This window comes from Ambystoma mexicanum, chromosome 11, assembly GCF_040938575.1.
Source record: "Ambystoma mexicanum isolate Mex_15411 chromosome 11, UKY_AmexF1_1, whole genome shotgun sequence".
NCBI classification, from domain to species: domain Eukaryota; kingdom Metazoa; phylum Chordata; class Amphibia; order Caudata; family Ambystomatidae; genus Ambystoma; species Ambystoma mexicanum.
The window spans coordinates 1,055,318,284-1,055,339,098 of NC_090934.1; the positions used below are offsets into that span (position 1 = coordinate 1,055,318,284).

The following is a 20,815-nucleotide window of genomic DNA, read 5'->3' on the forward strand; positions in this document are numbered from 1 at the left end:
CAGAGGGTATCCTCCCATTGTGGTATCCTCCCATTGAGTGGAGGGGGAAATGCCTACAGAAGAGACCCAATACTTCCCCAAAAGTTGTTACCCAGCAGACTTCCCTCGCTCATGTGTAATGGGCTATTGCTGATTGCAACCATACATCTACCTTCCCCGCCCTGACAACATTTCACCTAATTTTTCTGCAATCACCATTTTAGCACCTTTTACATTCTGAAGGCGAAATAGTCATTTGCATATCCTTCTGGTCCATGCCACATTATAGCATTATCTTTTAATGGGAACAGGTTTTAAGATGAGATGACTTTATCCTTGCAGAGCCCCTGTACTGGGAATTAACAATGCCAAATAACCTGCTCTATGAGAGGGTGTACACTCTCAATGCCCCACATTTATGTTTCAGCTCTCTGTGTCATACCAGAGAGTGCATCAATCTGGTACCATCCATACAGACAGTCCAGCACTCCCCTCCTGAACAGGAGTACCAACAGTAACCCAGACACATGGATATTTATCTTCTGGGGAGATGCCTAAACTCTTGTACTGTCACTCTAAGTTGATAATCGAGAGGTGAACCATAAACTCACGGTGTCTACAGAGATCCTAAACCACAACCGCACCTCACTGAGGACACCAAAAAGATAGAACCACATGAGTAGGGTTGCTGGTTGAACTCCTATTTAGAAAATAATTGCCTGGCATTTCTGTGCGTGCCAGTCACTGTGGTATGGACCAGAAGGATATGTAAATGGCCATTTCTCCTACAGTTTGTAAAGAGTGCTAAAATGTGAGGTAGACCCTTGCAAGTGGGGTCCATCCCATAGAACTGTTTATTTGCCCTTGTTCATTCTCAGCAGAGGTGATCTAACATGTTTGTTAAATTCAGGAGCAAACAAAGCATGACTCCAAAAACCAAACCGTGCTCCTTTACTAAATGTTTCTTAATGGAACAGAGGATAGCACTCCATGATCTGCTAGCAATGGTTTCTTAACCGTAGCAAGAGAAGAAGCAGCTAGCCCTATCACCTGCTCTGGACCATGTCTAGTTAGAGCAAGGAGTCTTAGGCAATCTGCCTTCCAGCTAAACAAGGTACACATCTTAACACTGACAGAGCCCCTTAGCTATGACAAAGGCACATTGAGCAATATGTACACTGCGATAGGGTCAGGCCTTGACCATTTCGGAGGGGAACAAGCACCCCTCCTGTGTAGGTGGCCCGCCAGGGCCTATGCCACATCTGATCCTGCCTCAGAAGCATGTTGAGGGATTTGGGTGGGCCATAGTCCTTGAACCCCCTATGTGTACCTTGACTGTTTATTCTGGTATCACAAATCACCAAATGCCTTGAATCCTTAAATCTAGCCAGAGATATCTTTACTTTGTTATTGAACAATAAGACCCACCCTGCAATCCAATAATGGGAGAGCTGTGAGAAACCTGAAGGTGTCTCCCCAGCTAATCCCCAGGGATTTGTCATCTTGGTGGCCAGGACACGGCCATCGCTTTTGGATCCAGTTTCTGGGGTGGACCAGTGAGGGAGGATCACCTTGATGAGGGGTCCTTGGGGAGTGGAAGTGCGACATCGGAGGGTGAGACGCAGTATCCCCTTCGCAATAACACCTTTTCCCCATCCTACCAGGTAGGATATCTAGGAACTCAACCCCCCCCCCTCCCGTTTTCGAACACAAACACTTTCTCATGTACAGTTCTCCATGAGCAACAATGGACTAACACCAAAGCCATATACCTGACATGTCCCAACACAAGGGTCAGGCAATTACTGATAATTACACACCTGACTTCCATTACACTACCCAACACGGATAAAAGGCGGAGCATGAAAACACACTCTGAACGAGGCAAAACATCTAAGGAAGCAGCAGTTCCGAGATGGCAGTTTAATACGAGGAGAAAGACGGCGAGACAAGAAAGGGTTGCAAGGAGGGAATTGCCCTTGGCCTTTTCAGAGGAAGAAAACTGTTACTTTGACGAGCCCTCAAGGATAAGAAACACAAGAATGGGAATTGAAGCTGAAGAAAGGTGCATTGTGTGTTGAAGATGCCTGTGGCTTTCCCACATCGACGGCTGAGATGGGGTGGAGTGATTGCTGCCATGGTACTGTCCTTGACTCTGACAACAAAGTCACTCCAATAAAGTCATACAGCCGGTGAGTCGGGCAGACTGATAGCAGACTGGTCTGTGCTAGAGCCAAGGTTGCAAGCAGAAACATTGTATGAAGAAATCTGCAGAGAACAGAGTTAAAGGCATATGTGATGAGAGACGTGAATGTAATTGAATATCCAAGGAGTGACTGAACTTTTGGAACTATAGTGGATACCATATACAGATTGGTCCGGTGCCGCGTGGGTGCTCATTCGAAAGGTCTCTGTTGGTATCAACTGAGAGTGTAAAATTGTGAACTGGGAAATCGAAGTGGTCCTGCTACGGGTCAAGTCAAACCCTGTGCACATTCAAAAGTCTTCGATAACTAATACGAACTGTAATTGTGGAAATGGTGTCTGAGCCCAGAAGAGGGGGATACGGGATGAACCGTGAGTCACCCGCGAAAAGAAATTTCGGTGGCAAATGTGAATCCGACTGAGGGATGCCAATGAATTTAGCTGAGAATGGTCCGAGCCCGGCTGAGGGAGACAAGTTGTATAAAGAGGATCTGAGTCCGGAAGAGGGGGATCCAGGGTGAAGAGGGACTCACCTGACTTGTGTATTTGGGAAAGAACCTTTCTTTTGTTTTTGGTACATCAGGCCCTCTGAATCAAGAGACTTTGATAACATAAGAGACTTGGGCACAGAAGGACCCGATGTTGGTAATGGACCTGTGTCCTTGTGCCGAAGAAGCACAAGAGTGTGCTATGCTCCAGTAAACCGCCTTGTCCAGTGCTAAAAACGTGGGGAAAGGAGGCCAATGGACTGAACATCCTGACTTTCATTTTGTGAACACTTCTTCCTTTTTCATGAACATTTCCCGACACTATTTGTAAATGAACGGTAAGGATTGGCAAGTTTTTTTTAGTATAGGACTTTTTATTTTGATAATACTCCACTAGGACTGCATTATTATTATTATTCGATTTTCCTACCTTGCTCCATCTAAGATTTAGATTTGCGTTTATCACACCCTTGATAAGGTTCAATAAACACCCTTGAACTGTGATCACTTGTGTGTGTGTTACTTTGATACCATGCCTTCATTACAGACCTCAGTGGAGCATTCGAGAGAGGCAATGCCACCAATGCAGATTCTAACACCAAGGCACCTGTCAAACAAAAACAAAGGGAGCAATAAATACTCACCACAGCTGATACTGAGTGCGGGCGGGGGGTGTGAGAGAGAGAGAGAGAGAAAAGATGGGAGGGAGTAGGGGGTGAGCAGAGAGAGAGGGAGGGAAACCGGAATGAGAGAGGAAGTGGGAGAAAGGCGAAGGGTTGAGAAAATACAGGCACCATTTTTTACCAACATTGATACCATCCTTGTGGAGTACTAGAGTAGGGCACCCTTAGAAAACCCCAGAGGGAGTAAGCTAGATAAGGCCTTGGCCCCAAGGCCCTTTTTTGGTAGATAGGCTAGCATAGGCAGTAGGGGCCAGTTAGCTCCAGGAGGCACGCTAACCTGTGGTGCTAGGTAAGCCTGCGTCTGAGTGGAAGGTGCCCAGTGGAGGTTGAGGGACCAGTTAGAAGAACCTATTAGTCAAACTGATCTGCACATCGTCCATTCTAAAGAACTGTTAAATAAAAACCCTTAGACCATCTATCAGACTCCTGGCATGATTAAGGTCATCTGTGACAATGCCCTATGTTTTTTTTTATTTTATTGTGCATTTAATTTAGTTACAAAACATTAAGCACATATCTTTATATCAAAAACAAGAACAATTTAAAATTGATATGCTTTGTCATAAACAGTGCAAAATATAAAAAAATAATTGAACATATATAAACATACATTGCTTTGCAATAGGTAGTTCTTCAGGATTGCTGTGTAAATGCCCTATGTGCTTTAAGACTATGGAAATACTAACCTGCCAAAGCAACAGCAACTATAAGTGCCAAGTTTGGTAACAAAATGCCTCCATTCTGAGCAGGCATGCTTTATGGACAACAATTTGTGTACCAGCTGTGTAAGGGTGCAGAAGGAGGACTCTGACACAAAGATGACATGTTTGGGGCTAATAACATTAGGTAGAAAGGCAAAAGAAAACCATCTTTTCCTATTCCTAAGAGGGGGTACCCTGCCTCAATTAAAGATCTAAGGTGACGGTCAGGATGTCTGTCAGAGTAAAAATGTCCACCATCCAGTGTCAAAAAATCCCCAATTCTGCCCCTTAAACAGTAACCTAAAGAATAACGTAGTAGTCTTTTGTGCGAGAAACCTGAAGGTGTCTCCCTAGCTAGTCCCCAGGCATCTGTCAACCAGGTGGCCAGGTCACGGCCATCACTATTGCATCCAGTTCCTGGGGTGGACCAGTGAGGGAGTATCACCTGGATGGGGGGTCTCGGGGAGTGCGGTGTGGGGAGTGGAAACACCTTTTCCGCATCCTCTCACGTAGGACATTCCAAACCACTGCCCCCCCCTTTTCTAACTCTAACACTTGCGCACAACACAAAGGACAACAGACTAACACCAGAGCCGTTTACCTGACATGTCCCAATACAAGGGTCAGGCAAAGTCAGGCAATTGATCAGAATCACATACACCTGTCTGCCCTTTTCCTTCCCCACAGGGATAAAAGGTGGAGCCAGAGAGCTCAATACGAGCAAGGGGAGCATGGCAGACAGCATGACGAGACGGCTAAGCAGGCGCGACAGTTCAAGCGAAGGAGAAAGATGGCAGAATCAAGAGCATGACGAGGAGAAGTGACATTGCCCTTTTCGTCCCAGACCTGCCGAACCTTCGTGGAAGATAGCCTAAGACCACGAACAATAGCACCAGTGTCTTGTAGCAGATGTCAATGGTACACGGGGCAAGCCTATGCCTATAGGCAGGAGCGAGGGAAGCTCCCACGACTGTGGTACCGGCCTTGACTCAGATGAAGCAGAAAAGCCAAGAGGTTCATCACAGCCGGTGAGTCGAGGGGAGAAATCGGTAAGAACCGGGCTGTGTTGAATGAGAAGCGTAACGTGGAACATTTGAAAAAGTTCAATGAACTGTGTAAAGAACTATAACAAGTGTTAAGGGGAGGCCAGCAACAGAGGGAAATCGGCACCACATGGGTGCTATCTCAAGAGACTCTTCTCGATCCCCATCTGAGAAAAACTACATATACCAGAAGGCCGTAGGAGGACCAGCAAAATAGGTCAAAGTGGTCATACAGAGGATCAAGCAAAATCCCTGTACAATCTAAAGCCTTTGATATGCAAACTAAGTGAAAGAAAGGGAAGTGAATACCACAGTAAGAAGAAACAAGGGAAGCAAATCCCAAGAGGGGCAAAGTCTAAAGTCCCAAGAAACAGTATGTCTGAAACGGTTTAAAAATGTTAGACATTAAGATTTGTCGCATACGATACAAGAAGGTTCAGCGCTCAGAAGAGGGGGACCAAGGGTGAATTATTATCACCCTAACCAACTTTTCCATTTGTTAAAGGAACTTTTATTTTGTTATTTGAACACGTCGGGTCCTCGAAGGCAAGAGACTTTCAAGTGAAACGAGACTTGGACATCAACGGCATGACAGCTGAAAGCTCGAGAGTGTCCCAAGTGCTGCCAATAGAACTGTCGTCTCATGCTGGAGAAGCCCAAGACTGTACTGTGATCCAAGCTTCCATTTTACCCAGTGTCCAAAGCGTGGGGAAGGGAGACCCAGGCCGCCGCATGCTGACATATTATTTAAGAACACTTCTTTCTTTTTTTGAAAACCATCCCACACCATTTTTTTGAATTAGTTGTGAGGTTTGGCAATAGGTTTCTTAGTTTAGGCCCTTCTTAGTTTGACATGACGCCACTAGGACTGTCTTATTTTTCATTTGAAAGTCGACACTTGCTCCCATCTTAGATATAGGTGCAGATTAGGCATTTTTCCAACCTGCATACAGCATTCAGTGTACAATAAACACCCTTAAACACTGAACACTTATGTCTGTCTTACTTGCTGCGACCATGAGTTCCTCACATATGACACAAGGAGAATGTCTCCCGTCTCCTGGCAGTCAGTCTCAAACTGTGACTCCCATCCCAAGGTCAAAGTTTCAAAACCATATCAACCAATGTTCCCTTTTCGGTGGGCCAGGAGAATTTCTCCCTTCTCCTGGCGTTTGGTCTCAGTCTCATAAAGACCGAGTGGAATCACTACCTTGCCCAGACTGATTGAACCTTCCTCCTGGTCTGCATTACCAGGAGAATGCCTCCCTTCTGCTGGTATTTGCAAACACAAGCTCTTACAACCAGGGGGGGGGATGACTCCTTTCCACTACCCTTCTTCTCATGAAGTTACCACACTTACACCCAGTGTTAAGAGGGTCCACGACCCAGACTCCTTTCTTCTTCTTTGGTCTGGCCCACCTGGTCCACTTCACTGCCAAGCGGAAGATAACTCGTATTGCTCTCTTGGTTTGGGTCCTCGACCCTTGTTTCTCTTCTTTGGGCTGGCCCACTTCCCTGCCTGAGCACAAGGAAGGCGACTTGTATGGCTCTCTTGATTTGGGTCCTCAACCATTCTCTGGTAGCCAGTGGGCTTGAATCAGCCACTCTAATGATGGGCGTCGCCTCTAGGGTTTCTCCTATGCCGGGTGGAGTTTGACACATCCATGCTGGTCCGTGGGGTTAATCCTGCCACTGGAATGAGGTTTGTGGCACTCACAACTCTGGTAAGTCTTCCCTGCCCGGTGTCGGCAGAGAGACTCTGGTGAAATTGCTCTTGCCTGCATGCAGTTCTCTCCCGTGTCCCATCTGCATCTCCCGTCCTTCCCCTTACCACTCTCAGGGCCGTAGCACGTCGTCTGGACTTCCATGGACTGCAGAGGCACGGGGCATCTGGCTCTCACTGGCTCTGTGGGGGCGGTCTTCCCACCGATTGCCTTGGCTTGTTTCTCCTTCGGTTGCTTCAGTGTGTGGGACTGCTCCCGGGTGCCCACCAAAACGTGTTTTGGCCATCCACCAGCGTCTTCCTGATTCTTGCAGACCCTTTTGAAAATCCTGCCTCCTGCACGTTCGACAGCTGCAGCCCATCGAGGCTGGATTCGACCCGGGAGACAATGCCTTATCTATTTTTATACTTAGATTGCCGTTTGTAACAATATGCGTCCTTTTTGTTGGTTCCCCTTGGTAATCCTTGGATCTTCACGTGGCCTCCTCGTCTCAATACTGACATGGTTATTACTCCCATTCTTCTTCATCTCAGTCCGGACCATTGCTTTTAGAGATTCTGCTTTACAGCAATAGACAATCTTAGAGTCCAAGTAAAGACTGGAATCGGACAAAGGGGCTAAAGGAGGTAGGGGTGTGATGTGACATGGTATGCTACTGCGTAGGTAGTCGTCCTTCCTAGGGAGCGGGTAAATCCCTCCCCATAAAATCCTCCCTCATTATACTACCCCTAGCAGGACTATCAGATACCAGCCTCACCAAACTGGCATTATGAAAATGAACTCTCCGCTGGAAATAAGTGACGAGTGTAAGTAAATTGTCACACGGCACATCATAAATATGCGCACAAGAAGCAACAACAGTAGCCAAATAAATAAAAAAATGGATGCTCATCTTAATCATAGTCTAGAACCTGGAACGCAACCACTCCAACAGAGTGTTTCAAATATCTATCCAGGGCCACTGAGCTGAACATTGTAGAAAGGTGACAGGGTAGGAACAGAGAGCCTTCTGAAAAACTACTGAGAGTTGACAGGGATGACCATTTTAGAGAAGATGTCTGATTGATGGATGACATAACGGCCAGAGTTGGAAAATGATATGTTTTCTGTAGGAAGCTATAGGAGAAGTGGGATTGCAGAGGGAAGGCTTGAAAAGGAATAGAGAAAAAAAAGGAGGGGCTGTTGGAGAAAAGAAAAAAAGTCAGAGTTTGGGGTTGCTGGACTGTGCTGAGCCAAGCTGCCTGTGTGCTGTGCTCAGAGGGTGGAAGCAAGAGGAGACTGTTGAGTGGCTTCACTGGGCTGCAGTCAGCAGTGGCAGATTGAGAGAGAGAGTCTCTGTGCTTCAAAAGGGTGTTGCCGTCAGCGGCCCACAAACATCTTAAACCTTTGATAAGCATAAATGTGAAAATGAAGACAGATTTGTACACGTTTTAGATAAACTTTCACTGATTAGCGAAAAGTCAAATTAGACACCAGGAGAACCCTTTTGTTCTTCATCCACTGGAGAGCAAATGTGTTTTCTATATAAAGATAGCCGCTTGTAAAAGAGGGAGTTGCTGCGCCCAAAGCTGTAACAGCTCAAGGTTGATACAAACAAAATATGCGTCTCTTGTGCCAAGCTTGCAGAAGGAGCTCCATGTTGTGGTGTGCAGAGGAGAGCTCTTTGATTGGTGTGATAGAAGTCAGGAAATGGTTCTGAAATGGCTATTCATATAACCACATTGCATCATATTGTCAGATTGTCAAAACAGTATGTGCAGATAAGTCGGAATACATATTTTTCTTCTCAGTTTGTTTCCAATGTTGCATGTGTCCAATGGTCGCACATCGTGTTCCTATCTGTGTGTTTTTATTATGAACTGCAGACAATCTATAAAGTGAATTACAGAATAATTAAAGCTGCGCATGGCTGGTTATTATGTGGCATGTTTATTTTTGTAATGTGTAGAGGGTAGATTTTAGTAGAAACTAGAACTGCAAAAGCAGGATAACATTTGGAGTGCCCTGCACAATACGAAGCCTGGTAATGACCTTAGTCAGTACCCCAAATAAAAGGATACATTTTGCAAATGATTTGCAAAGAGTTTATCTCCACGCCAGAAATCAGAGAAACACATAAAACAGCGCATGAGATTGTAAGAGGCCTAGAGGTAAAAATATCTAACAAGGACATTTGTATAGAATGATGGCAATATTAGCAATATATCAGTGGACTTGCCAAATTAAACCGTAAAAACCTCAACTTCTATTTCTGAAATCCAATATTCAATAATTGCCAAGAAATTGGCAGAAAAAAAAAGATGAGCCGACTGAGAAGTCTAGATCGCACACAGGCGATGCCTCCCTATGCCACAAATGATGACACATTTGGTACTTGCTATTAGGCACTAGAAAGACCTTATGATTTAAAAGATTTACAAACCTCCCTGTATGCAGCAAGTCTTGACCTCACAAACGCCTTTGACCGGGCCAGCAGAAGTAAGCTTTGATTAACTTTGGACATGTGGGGGAATTTACTGAATATGAAAATTATGCTGTGTAAAGATACCCATTTGCAGGTCAGACTAAGTAATAAGGGAGATGTGTCGAAAAATATCTAAGTGCATTTTGCACTTGGGCAGGGATGTATTGTGTCCCTTACACTGCTGAACTGGCACATCTTTGACCTGGATAGGGCATTTGAGCAGGTTATTTTATTTCCACTCAGCTTGAGTAATAGTAAGATTCAATGTTTAGCATATGCTGACAACATCGTATTATTGGACAAAACGCCAATAGGGTTACAAAGACTTCTAAATGCATCAGCACAGTGTATAACACATAGCACCTTGATTATAAATACTCCACAATCTAAGATCACTAATTTTACACAATCCAACAAATATTTGGAAAGTTAGACAATGCTGTTCATTGGGAAATTAGATAAAATAGTAGTATTAAAACGATGCCATCTTGGGTTTTATATTTTTTTAATACAAATAGAGAGACTATTGTCACTTAAGGTGAATATTTTTACACTTTTAGAAGACATTTTATAAATATTATAAAATGGAGTATTGAGGCATTATTTAAATAAATAATGAGATTTTATGGTGATGATATTTTGTTCTATATTTTTCCTTGAAATTGTGTTAGGTTGGACTCATTTTGTGTAAGGCTAGTTTAAAACCGTATCACAATAACAAATAATTAAAAAAAGGATTTACAAGGCCATTGGCCTCAGAGTCCTGTATCTGAGCCCCCCAGCCCATGGCAAGTTTTCAGGGTAATCACCGACGATATAAAATGACTACCATTTAGAGTCACTGTCTTCAAATATTGTATCTAGAGCTAGAGATCATTAAAAGAGTAAGTGGATTTGGCTTTTCAGAACTGGGTTTGCAGGCATGTGCCGCAGATGGATAAACCCCCCCCCCCCACAACCCCCCCACAACCCCCCCCCGTCTTGCCCGATTACTTGCAGGTACAGATACCTCCTTTTTCCAAATCACAATGTGAATTGTATCCACCAGTCACACTGCTTTGCCCATGTTGCATTCCTGTGCACCCCTCAAGGTCCAGAATCAAGCCATGTGGAAGCATTTTCCAGTTCTCCACAAAGAAATTAACTTTAACATTGTCGTAAGTCCTATTCCTACAAAAATTCTACCGTAAGTGCGGGAGCTGTGCCATGGACAAGGGTTCAACAGTCCTCTGGACCAACTCATGCCTTCATCTTTCTGATGTGCACAATCTATGTATTAATGATGGTAATTAATAAACGCCTGTTGACAAGGGCTCTGAAAACGGAACCCCGAAGATATCAGTGCTATATTAAACCTTGCAATCGTTAAGCCTGCCTTGTTAACCGAGGGAAATATACATCACTTCCCAAGCACTCGTTAGTTAGAAGCTGCAATTCAACTTTGTTTCTAGGCTAAACATCCCATAGTACCACAATACGTGCATAATTTAAGTTGCTTCTCACATCCACTCGCCTTCTCGTACAGGGGACCTTGTAAAGGTAGACTCTGGACCGGTTACCTATCTCCTGGCAAATTTGGCAACCCCTGAGAGACCGACTTCCCTGCTGTTGCAGGTAGGGATACAGGTCTTCCTCAATTCATCCTCTCCCACCTTTCCCTTCTTCACACTTCCACGCGGTCATCAATCGAAACTTCTAGTTCAAGGAAGAGTCCCTCTAGCCAGTTCAACCTTGATCTGTCCCTCACAAGAACACTTCAAAATAAGGGATGCTGAGGCGTATCTACCTACCTGGTCTCTGAAAGCAAACTATTAAACTAAACATACAGTGTTCTGCTAGGAGTCACAAAGCGCTTCTTCGGCAGAAGACCACAAAAAGGCTCTATAGTTGTCCAATACAGAGTTAGAGCTGGCCAAACTTCTCATCATTTATTTTTGTTTTCAATAGCATTGTTTGAGTGCATTACGGGAATATTTGAATTGGTTTAGTTCATTGAATCACTTACAGGTTTAGTGCCAGACATACCCAGTGCAGCCCATCACACATAACATATCCATCTATTACGGACATGAATAGCCATTGATGAGAAGTAGGCGCAAGAAGGATCTGATAGGTACCGTTAGCGAGTGAGTGGGAGGAATGACAAACATATTTGTATCCTCCTTCAGCATTTGCCACCCAAAGGTGAGCCTGTTCATTCTGCCCATAGGGAGTCATGCTTGGCAATATAACCCAAGCATTTAAAAGCCAAAATCCAGCCTTCATTGTGTGGTATTCTGAAAATAGTCTTACCCATGTGACCGCACAGTTATTGGTGACCTGGCAGCTGTTTCCGTGTTTAAAATATGTACTTTTCAACAGCATCATCATCACAGCATTCTTTGGGATGCAACAGACTGCTTCAGAATCAAAGGGGGAAGAACAAGGTTAGGGAGCAGAGAAACAAGGGAGTGGGGATCCAATTGTATGTTATTCCAGGCCCACTGTTTATTTCTTTGCACCTAGATTAAGACGGTGGTTCCCTCGCAAAAGGGTGCTGATATTTTCTAATGTGTTAGCGGGCCAAGTCCAGGCTTGCAGGCCCAGCTTAGCCAGCCCCACTCGTTTGACATTTGCAGTGACATTTGGGGGGGATTATACATGGCCTGATTGTGTGCTGCAGGAATGCAACGCAAGCTCGCCCGCTGGCGAAACTTGCGGCACCTCCCGTTTCTTTTTTGTGTTTCTCAAACTAAATATTAAACCCCATAGGCAAAATCTAGAGGTCAACCGGGTTTGTATGTGGTAATGATCGACTACAAAGCCGCCTTTGGGAAATGAGACGGCATGGCTGCCCAAGGGATTTACTCCAAACTATCAGGGGCCTGCATGAGAACACCTCCGTCCAAATCAGGCTGGACAATGTGGGTACTATATCACCCCCCATCAGCACCAACCGAGGCGTAAAACAAGGATGTTCCCTTGAGCCGATTCTTTCCAATATCCAACTCAACAAGGAACTCAAAAGGGCAAATACTTGCCCTCCAAAGTTTATGGGGGTCGGTCTACCATGCCTATTTTACGCTCACAACCAAATAATTTTTTAATCACACTTTTGCCAGCTTAAAAAGAGCGCTTTGCCAGCTTAAAAAGAGCACTGGGCATTGTTTTGAAATTTTCCCGGGAACATGATTTGAAGTTGAACTAGAACAAGACTAAGATTAGGCACTTCTCATACAAACGGGTGAATATCCCCACATTGGTATGGGATGGTGAATTCATAGAACAAGTGCATAGTTACAAGTATCTGGGGTGGAATTATCCACAAAGACCGACTATGAAGAATTGAGAGACGCAAGGACTTCTAAGGCCATATCAAAAATGAATATGATCTTTCGGAGAGCGCGGGTGGCATCAGGTTATTCCTTCAAAGGCATCCTGACTTTATATCTGCAATGTTTCTATACCTCTCTGTATTATGGGCTGAAGGCACTCGGCATGAAAGACCTCTCATGGCTGAAAGCCTTGGAGGGTAGCTTTTGGTGGAAAATGCTGGGGTTGGGCCCAAGTGTTCCAATTGAAAAAATTTGCCTTGAGCTGGGCCCCACAACTCTCTCCACTATGGTCACCAAACAAACATGTGCTCTGTACCTGAAAGCACAGAAGTCCCCTAGTGGCCCACTGCTGAAACTATTGGGCAGGCAGCACCCATCTAATACTAACCCAAAAATTCGAGCTTCTCTGGTGTGTGAAGATTTTACAACGGTTGGCCAGAAGCCGGTTTTAGAGGGGAGTCTACCTGAGCTAACCAAGATCTCTGCACGTAAAATAGAACAATAGACTGGTGTAAGAACTATGCCCACTTAGCTACTCTTGCTAGTTATAGCACTACTCTGGATCAATTAGCACAAAACTATAAGGACCCCCAGGGCTATCTAATACTGTGCCAATCTCCAGAATTGCGTAGATTCTTTCTGTTCCCGAGGATTGGCAAACTCCTGGTGTTTTCGGTCCTTGGTAGAGAGCAAGGCATCCCTAGAGAGGTGAGGTATTGCCGTTGCTGTGGGCTGGTGAGCAAGTTGGAAATGGCCCAAAATGTTCTAACTGAGCGTAGGGAACATGGCCCTTTATATATGAGCAGGCTTGGGGCCTATGTGTTTAATCCCGACAGTATCAAGACAGAGTCTTTCTGGTGCTATTGCCTGAATTCAGGCCACAGATCGGTGCACATTGCCCTCTTTAATATTTGAAGGGAACTCTTGAAGAGGGGAAAGATAGCTGCAATTTCCTCCCAAGTGTCTGAACGTTTATCTGATCTGCCGCCAATGAACCATACATTAATGGGTGGACGTATCTGCTCTGCACAGTCTTTCGCCTTTGTGGAAGCACATTAGGTCTATTTTATTTGGTCAAATTGTGACCGTTCTAAGCACTATGTATATAGTACTGTTAATAATTGAAATTAAGGGACCTTATCTTATAGGTATTGTAATTTTTTAAATCATTTTAATGACTCTGTTGCATTAGGAAACCTTTGTCAGCCCATGGACTATTGACTATGGATAATCGACTACTGATTGTATGGGATCTGTACATTCATCATGACCGATGTAAATTATGAAGACTGTATATATCGATGACGATTGTGAATTTGTGTGCTTTTATGTGTTGTGTGTCACACGTTTTAAGTCGTTTGCGTCATTCTTTTATGAAATAGTTTTGTGTGATATTATGATAAAGCTCTTTGCACTATAACCATAATTAACAACAAATAAATACAATTAAACCCCATATGACTCAAACTAAGTCATTCATTGAGACGGGGTAAGGTTATTCACCCAGGGCTTTTTGTTGTTGCAAACATGATACCTAAAAGTATTTCAATGGGGTGAACAAATGTGCTTCGCTGTATGATTTCCAAATGTACCTCCACTACAATAGGACTCAGCTGCTGCAAAACCGCAATGGTGAATCAGGTTTTAAATGTCTGACACCAGCTCACTGTAGCCCAAAATGCAGGTTTGCTGGGCCTTTACTTAATGTATGCTTTTATAAGCAATTTATATTTTAAATTCGCAGTTACATTTCTTCTTAAATGTTTTCAACCCTAAGCTGTTCTATGATATTTTTCTATGTAAGATCTTCTGAGATATTCGTATTTGAATTTCAATTTTCCAAAAGTTAAGACAGATTTCAAAAGTCTCACAGGAAGAATAGAGGCTTTTCTCAAAAGGTCACCCCCCTCCTCATTGAGACAGAACTGGGAGGTTCTAAAGATATGTATATATTTTTATATAAAAAAGTACTAGCACTGTCAGCAGGAGCACCACACTTTCAACAGGGCAGTCCTGGCATTCTTACTTTGAAAGGAATATTATTGACACATGAGAGTAGTACTGGCAGACCACAGTAGAATAAAGAGAAAGGGTGTCCACGGTCTGTGCACACGCAGGATTATCGTCTATAAATCTCGTTTGAGGAAAGCACAGATTTAAGATACAATGGAATATCCACATTTGTTCTATGTTATTCTTAAGCATATGTGTAACAAATGTGGATATTCCATTGTGTCTTAAATCTGTGCTTTCCTCATACGAGATTTATAGATTTCTATGAATTTTCGTTTGTCTTTGGACAAAACCCTGCATGTGCATGGAACACGCGTGTTCCACAGACCGTGGACACCGTTTCTCTTTGTCCCATTTAACCACGATCTAGTGTTAGGGTCGATATACACTCCTGTGCCCCTCTATATCTATAAGATTAATTACAAACACTGAACATTTAGGCGTGCAGCGGTATAAACCATTTCTGCAGACCAGAGTAGAATTGCCATATCATAAACGAGAGACTAAAAGTACTTGGTGTGCTCTCTGTCCAATCTTTCCTATATTAGCAGGTTTATTTTACTAGTTGCAGAATTTATTCAGACATACATGTTCCCCAATAGTCAAAAATCTATTACATAGATAATGCCAAATATAAAGAGTATATGGATATATATTGCGGGCCCGCTTAATTTATGCGATGTCTAACATTTTAAACAGTACAATGACAGTATAAAACCAATATAAAGAAAGAAGCAAACACTCTGAGGCACCGAGCAAACCCGCTTCTACCTTTTAAATAAAGACGCTTTCCTTGACGGCATCCATTGTAAGGAGGACAAAATGGAGACCAGCATAAAACCTCAAGAGGAGTTGCCAGTTATTCCGGCAGTAAATCTGCCAGAATACTGCCCCACTGAATTACTGTTACCTCCACTCGGTCCGGAGGAATTGCCACCGAATTACAAGTGGTGGTGCCGGACTAAACCCCAATTTTTTCAGTCCATTGGTCTCTATGAGGCTTTTTCGGTGGAATTACCCCCACAGAAATTCTGCCGATTTTGCCAATTATTCAGTGGACAATGTGAGAATTTACCTCCTGGAGGTAAATCCTCCACTCCAGGGACACACTCGCAGTGCGGGAAAAGTGGCAGTAATGAGCCCCGATGTCTTTATGAAGGCAGTTTTATGCATAACCTTTTCTTCCTCATGTACTTACGGAGGTGGCAGGCTTTCCCGATGTACGGAGAGGGGCATTTGCAGGTGTAATCGGCATCGAGATCCATGCAGGTACCACCATTCCGACATGGTTGCGAGGTGCACTCATTCAAATCTGGTTAGAAGACAGGAACAAGAGGGTGAGACTGTGCTTGGTGCAGTATGCTAGTCTCAAAGAAGCATGCAGACACTGCATAGAAAGTGGACTAGTTCTCTTTCACACCCAACTGCTGTGGTTTAAGTTGCTTTAAATGTGCCTTCTACACTGTAAATACTTCCATAAGTGTAGCAGTCAGATGGCGGCTACTAATAGAAAAAAATCGATCCACTGGGGCTCGTGATGAATGAAGCGTAACATAAGAAAAAAACATAAAAGCCTGGCATAAGGATTTTACTCATGTTTATTATGTCACGCCTCATTTGCAAGTGTTTATGGAGCAGAGAGGAGAGGCGGAACGTAAATTATGATTCCATTGCTCACTTCTTCTCCACCATATAAATACTCCAGCATTTGCTTCAGGATGGATTTTCATGCTGCCGCAAAGACTGCAGATTCCTATGCAGTCCATCGGCTTCCTGCACTAGCAAAAAGCAGGAAGCAGACTCCAGAGGAGTCAACTGTTACAGCTGCCTGCCATGCGTACATGGCAGGCAGCGTATAAGCCATTAGTACGGCGAGTTCAAAAAGGTAGGTGTACAAGTTGAACACATTAGGGACATTTGGCACCAGGGACCAGTGGACAGGACAGTGTACACGTAAGGGGTCACTGTTGTCAAATTACAGTGAATTCCAAAATGAACCCCACCGTGACAGTCCGTGAGATCTTGACAAAATATGCACAGGTCAGAACACATAGGTTTACATCACTCACATCAGCCATACTTGCCAACATTCTGTGACCAAAAATCTGTAGGATTCTTGAAGGTTCAAAAATAGTAATTACTTAATAATGACATCAAAGGAAATTACATCACATGACCCCTAACCTCATGACATCACAGGAAATAACATAACCCGACATACGGTGCAGAAACAATGACAGTAAATGAGTGTCATGCGTGGTCTCTCCTAGACTTCTAAGCATCATTAGAAGTCAGATTGCTAAGTGAACAGCAGAGGCTGTGATATTTTATTTAGCGCAAGTAAATGTTTCCCACAAATACATAGGGTTTGCGTCTAGCGAGGGAGGCTGTACCAAGGAATTGGGAGTTTAGGGAAGTGGTGGGAGGGCATATTCTATCATTCCTGAAAGGTTTTAAAATAATGGGTGAAAATGTTGGCATTTTACAGCACACTGGGCCTCATTAGGACCCAGGCGGTAAGGGGTTTACGGCGGCGTAAACAGCGCCGACCCTTACCGCCTGATTCCGAGGTCCCTTAGCGCCATGGAGGATTTAACACCTGCTTTTAGCAGGTGTTAAAATCCATGGCGCTAAGGGACCTTGTTGTTAATTACGCCACCGTAATTTACGGTGGCGTAATTAACGCCTTCCCCACTCCCATTATGCCCTATGGGGCATAAATGGGAATGGGGAAGGGTAAATGGGGATTGGGGACTTACCGCCCCGCCAACCTCGGAATGGGGCGGTAAGTCCGCCAACCACCATGGCGTAAACGTAGTTTACGCCATGGTGGTAAAGGTACGACCCAGGTGGTAACTTACCGCCTGGGTCGTAATGAGGCCCACTGTCTTCAAAGAATGAGAAAAAGCCACACAGTGTTAGGTCAGTTGTATAGGTTAACACATGAAAAAATCAAATAGATATAAGTCACCACCAGGGCACAGAAGCATTTTCGCGATTCTTTTCCCACAATATATCTAGCACAAGAACCATGTTCATGTGGTTGTGCTCATACACGCCCATTATGGCTGCATCACTATATGCCATCACCACCTCTGACACTAAGACTGCCTGCTGTGCACAGGGCAGAGAGTGTCTGTTTCACCCTCTCTGTCATCAATCAAAATAATGACATGGTGGGCCATTAACACGCTCCTTGGAGATCCTGCGGTGCTCTGCAGCTCTCTGGGCCTCAGAGAGGCAGCCAGGCCTGTAAATACGTAGTTATTAGATGAAAATCGGGAGGCGGTCGGACAGCATAAAAAGCGGTATCCTACCGCCTAAATCCATAGAGTTGGCAAGTATGTCATCAGCCCCATAAAGACGTCTTGAAACAGTGGTAGATGACAAACAGTTGGTGTCCTGGCTAGAATGAGAGTTGGCAAATAGCCACATGTCTGTTACACATTTAGAAATTATTTTCATTTTGCTTTGTTTTAACTCCTGACCTTACTTCTTGGAGGTAAAGAAGGCCTTCTGCTTCAATTCCCTCGTCATTTTAGCTCTTTCATATTGGAAACAGATCAGTCCATAAGACTATCAGAACTGAGAGACAGTCCCTCTTAGTGAATTTGTTGTATTGTTACAATTGCACACATCACCCTAATTTGAAGTGCAGTAGGATACCTTGTATTCTTATAACTTGTTTCTGTAGTGGCTTTTTGGTTACATTTACAATGTGCCTCGCATGGGCTGGTGGCAGCAGATCGCTCAGCAGCAACGTGCTCGCCTTGGAAGCAAGACGACACGGAGCAACACAGGTTCGATCCCCGGGTCCGAACTTAGAAACCTCTGGGTATTAAGCATGTTATAAAAAAAACCTATCATATCATACTTTTTATTCATGTACCTTTGTATTCCCAGAAATGACTACAAAAGGTAGCGAGCACCCTAAGAGGGCCGTGCCACAAGGTTTTTGCCTGTCCTTTGGCCTTCTTCCCACCCTCTCAGGTCTGGAATTTCCATATATGGGAAGCCCTTTCCCACGAAAAGTGATGCTTTCCCAGGCAAGGAGGTGGTTTGTGTGATCCCAGATGTTGGGGCTGGGATGGTCAGGTCCTAATAAATATCCTGGTTCCTGAAGTCTTGACCCCTTCTTGAGGATCAGTGCCTCCTGAGGCTTCAAAGGTGACCATGGACCAACCAGTGGATGGACCAGCACGCTCATGGACTTCCTTGCTGCAGAGGTTGCCGTTCCAAGTGCATCCTTGGAACTTGGAAGATCTTCAACCTTTACTAAAACACCCGCTGCTACATTTTCAGCCTTCTTACATGAACAGAAACCATGCAGGACTGTCTCCTTTGTTCGTCCCTGGAAGATCGCCATTTGCTGCATGACCATGGTGATTCTCATTGCAATCCGTCTTCTTTGCATCCAAGCGGTATCCTGAGGTTGCCTGCTTTGCAGGAGTCCCCATCTTATCTTTTGTTTGGGTGTTCAGCTGGAAGGTGTCTGGAACTGAGATTCAAGCACTGCAACACACCAAAACTAAATACAGCGTCTACAATTGATCTCTGTATCAGTGACCCCCTGGGCCTTCCTTGACAGGACCAAACACAGAAGACTGTGTCCCTAACGCATTCTGGAACCTCACCACTGGTCTCTGGAGAAATCTGGGGGTTAACTAAAAATGCCTGTTCCATTACCCCCCCATTTTCACATAGGATTAAATGGGTGTAAAGATCTCTCCCTAAATCATTGGTTGGTGAGGTCTGGTCAAAGATCCCTTCCGAGGCCTATCCTGGTGTCAGGCATCGAGGGAGTTTACATACCTAAACTTTAACTACCTTTCTGAACTTTGTATTATAACCACTGGCATCATCCAATCTCTTAGTAAGATACCTGAGAAGTATACATTTGCAACGGATGACTTTAGAGCAGAAGGCCCCAAACTTTTTTAGGGCTGGACTCACTAAGTGTTAGGGAAACTGTTCAGTAATAACACTTTCGAATAACCACAGAATTCCGAATAACCACAGAATTTCATGCATCTGACTAGTTACCTATGTTATACATGTTATTGACCATATGCTTTTCTTTGCTCTCCTAAGCGTGAATGTATCTCTCTGTTTTATAGAATGTTTTACGTGCTTAATGTGCATTTTAACGGCCTAATAAATCATTGTATATTTTTGTACTTACCTGTCAAATAGGAATTATTGATGATGTTTTTGGACTTGTTGTAGCCCTAGGCCACTCTCACAGCCCTCCTGAGTCTAAGCATTGCCACTTTGCTACCTTGCCTTCATTGGTTTAGCTAAATCTCAATGTCCATCTCGCTAGAATAGCCTCCAAAAATCCACCCCATTGGTCGATTAGGAAATCCATCTCAACACAAATTATTAATCATCTGGTGTTTCTCATATCCTCCACAAGTCCAGCTGTGGTTGAAGCACAACTCAAGAACTTAACCTGAGCCCTCCGCTTCAGCATTGAGTCTGTACCACAGTGCCCATCAAACTCCTGGCTTACACATTTGTCTGAACCTTGCCCATAGGAGATGACTCGACATCCTCAGGTTTTACTCCACAGTCTGAAGCACTGAAGTCAACATATAACCCCAAATCCCCACCATTCACACATCTGAAGCACATCTGTAAGATGTAAGCACAAAATCCCAGCTTCACTCCAGGGCTACACTACACCAGCGGTCAATTACGTAATGGACAGTAGCAGTTCCTGCTGATGGCAATGAGCACAAGCAGGCTTCGGCCGGCATTTTCTCACTGGTGGGAGCCTGTGTACAGTACAATTGGCTTTACCAGCTGGGCTACTACTAGTTAAGTCCATACCACCCGTCACACAAAGCAGATAAGTAGAAAAGGAGGTCAATGTGCTACTCTGCGAGAAAGAATATGGCATGATAATCTGTTCTGTGGGAAAGTGCCCACTGAGTGTCTGCACATAAACTAAAGATGTTCCTGTTGGCCTATATTTAAATTTGAGTCATAACACATTCCGGATAAAAAACATGCATGGGACTTAATCCCATTATTCATGGTGTACATGATATATCTAACCATTGTAATGCAGACAATAGACCCCAGACTACGTGGTAGCTTTTTTAAAATTAATTCTTGAAAACAATATCTTCAATTGGTACTCACTAACAAAGTTGGAGTGTACATAACAAATTCATGCGTATATAATATCAGACTAAA

General features: G+C 44.0%; 1 protein-coding gene across 2 annotated transcripts in view; it reads right to left on the reverse strand.

Annotated features, from left to right (window-relative positions):
• Positions 1-20,815, reverse strand: part of MFGE8 (milk fat globule EGF and factor V/VIII domain containing) — a 386,330-nt gene that overhangs the window by 140,129 nt on the left and 225,386 nt on the right. For both annotated transcript variants that reach the window (XM_069624298.1, XM_069624299.1), the window contains exon 4: positions 15,813-15,926. In XM_069624298.1, coding sequence (XP_069480399.1) covers positions 15,813-15,926 — 114 coding nt within the window. The remainder of the gene's footprint in view (positions 1-15,812; positions 15,927-20,815) is intronic.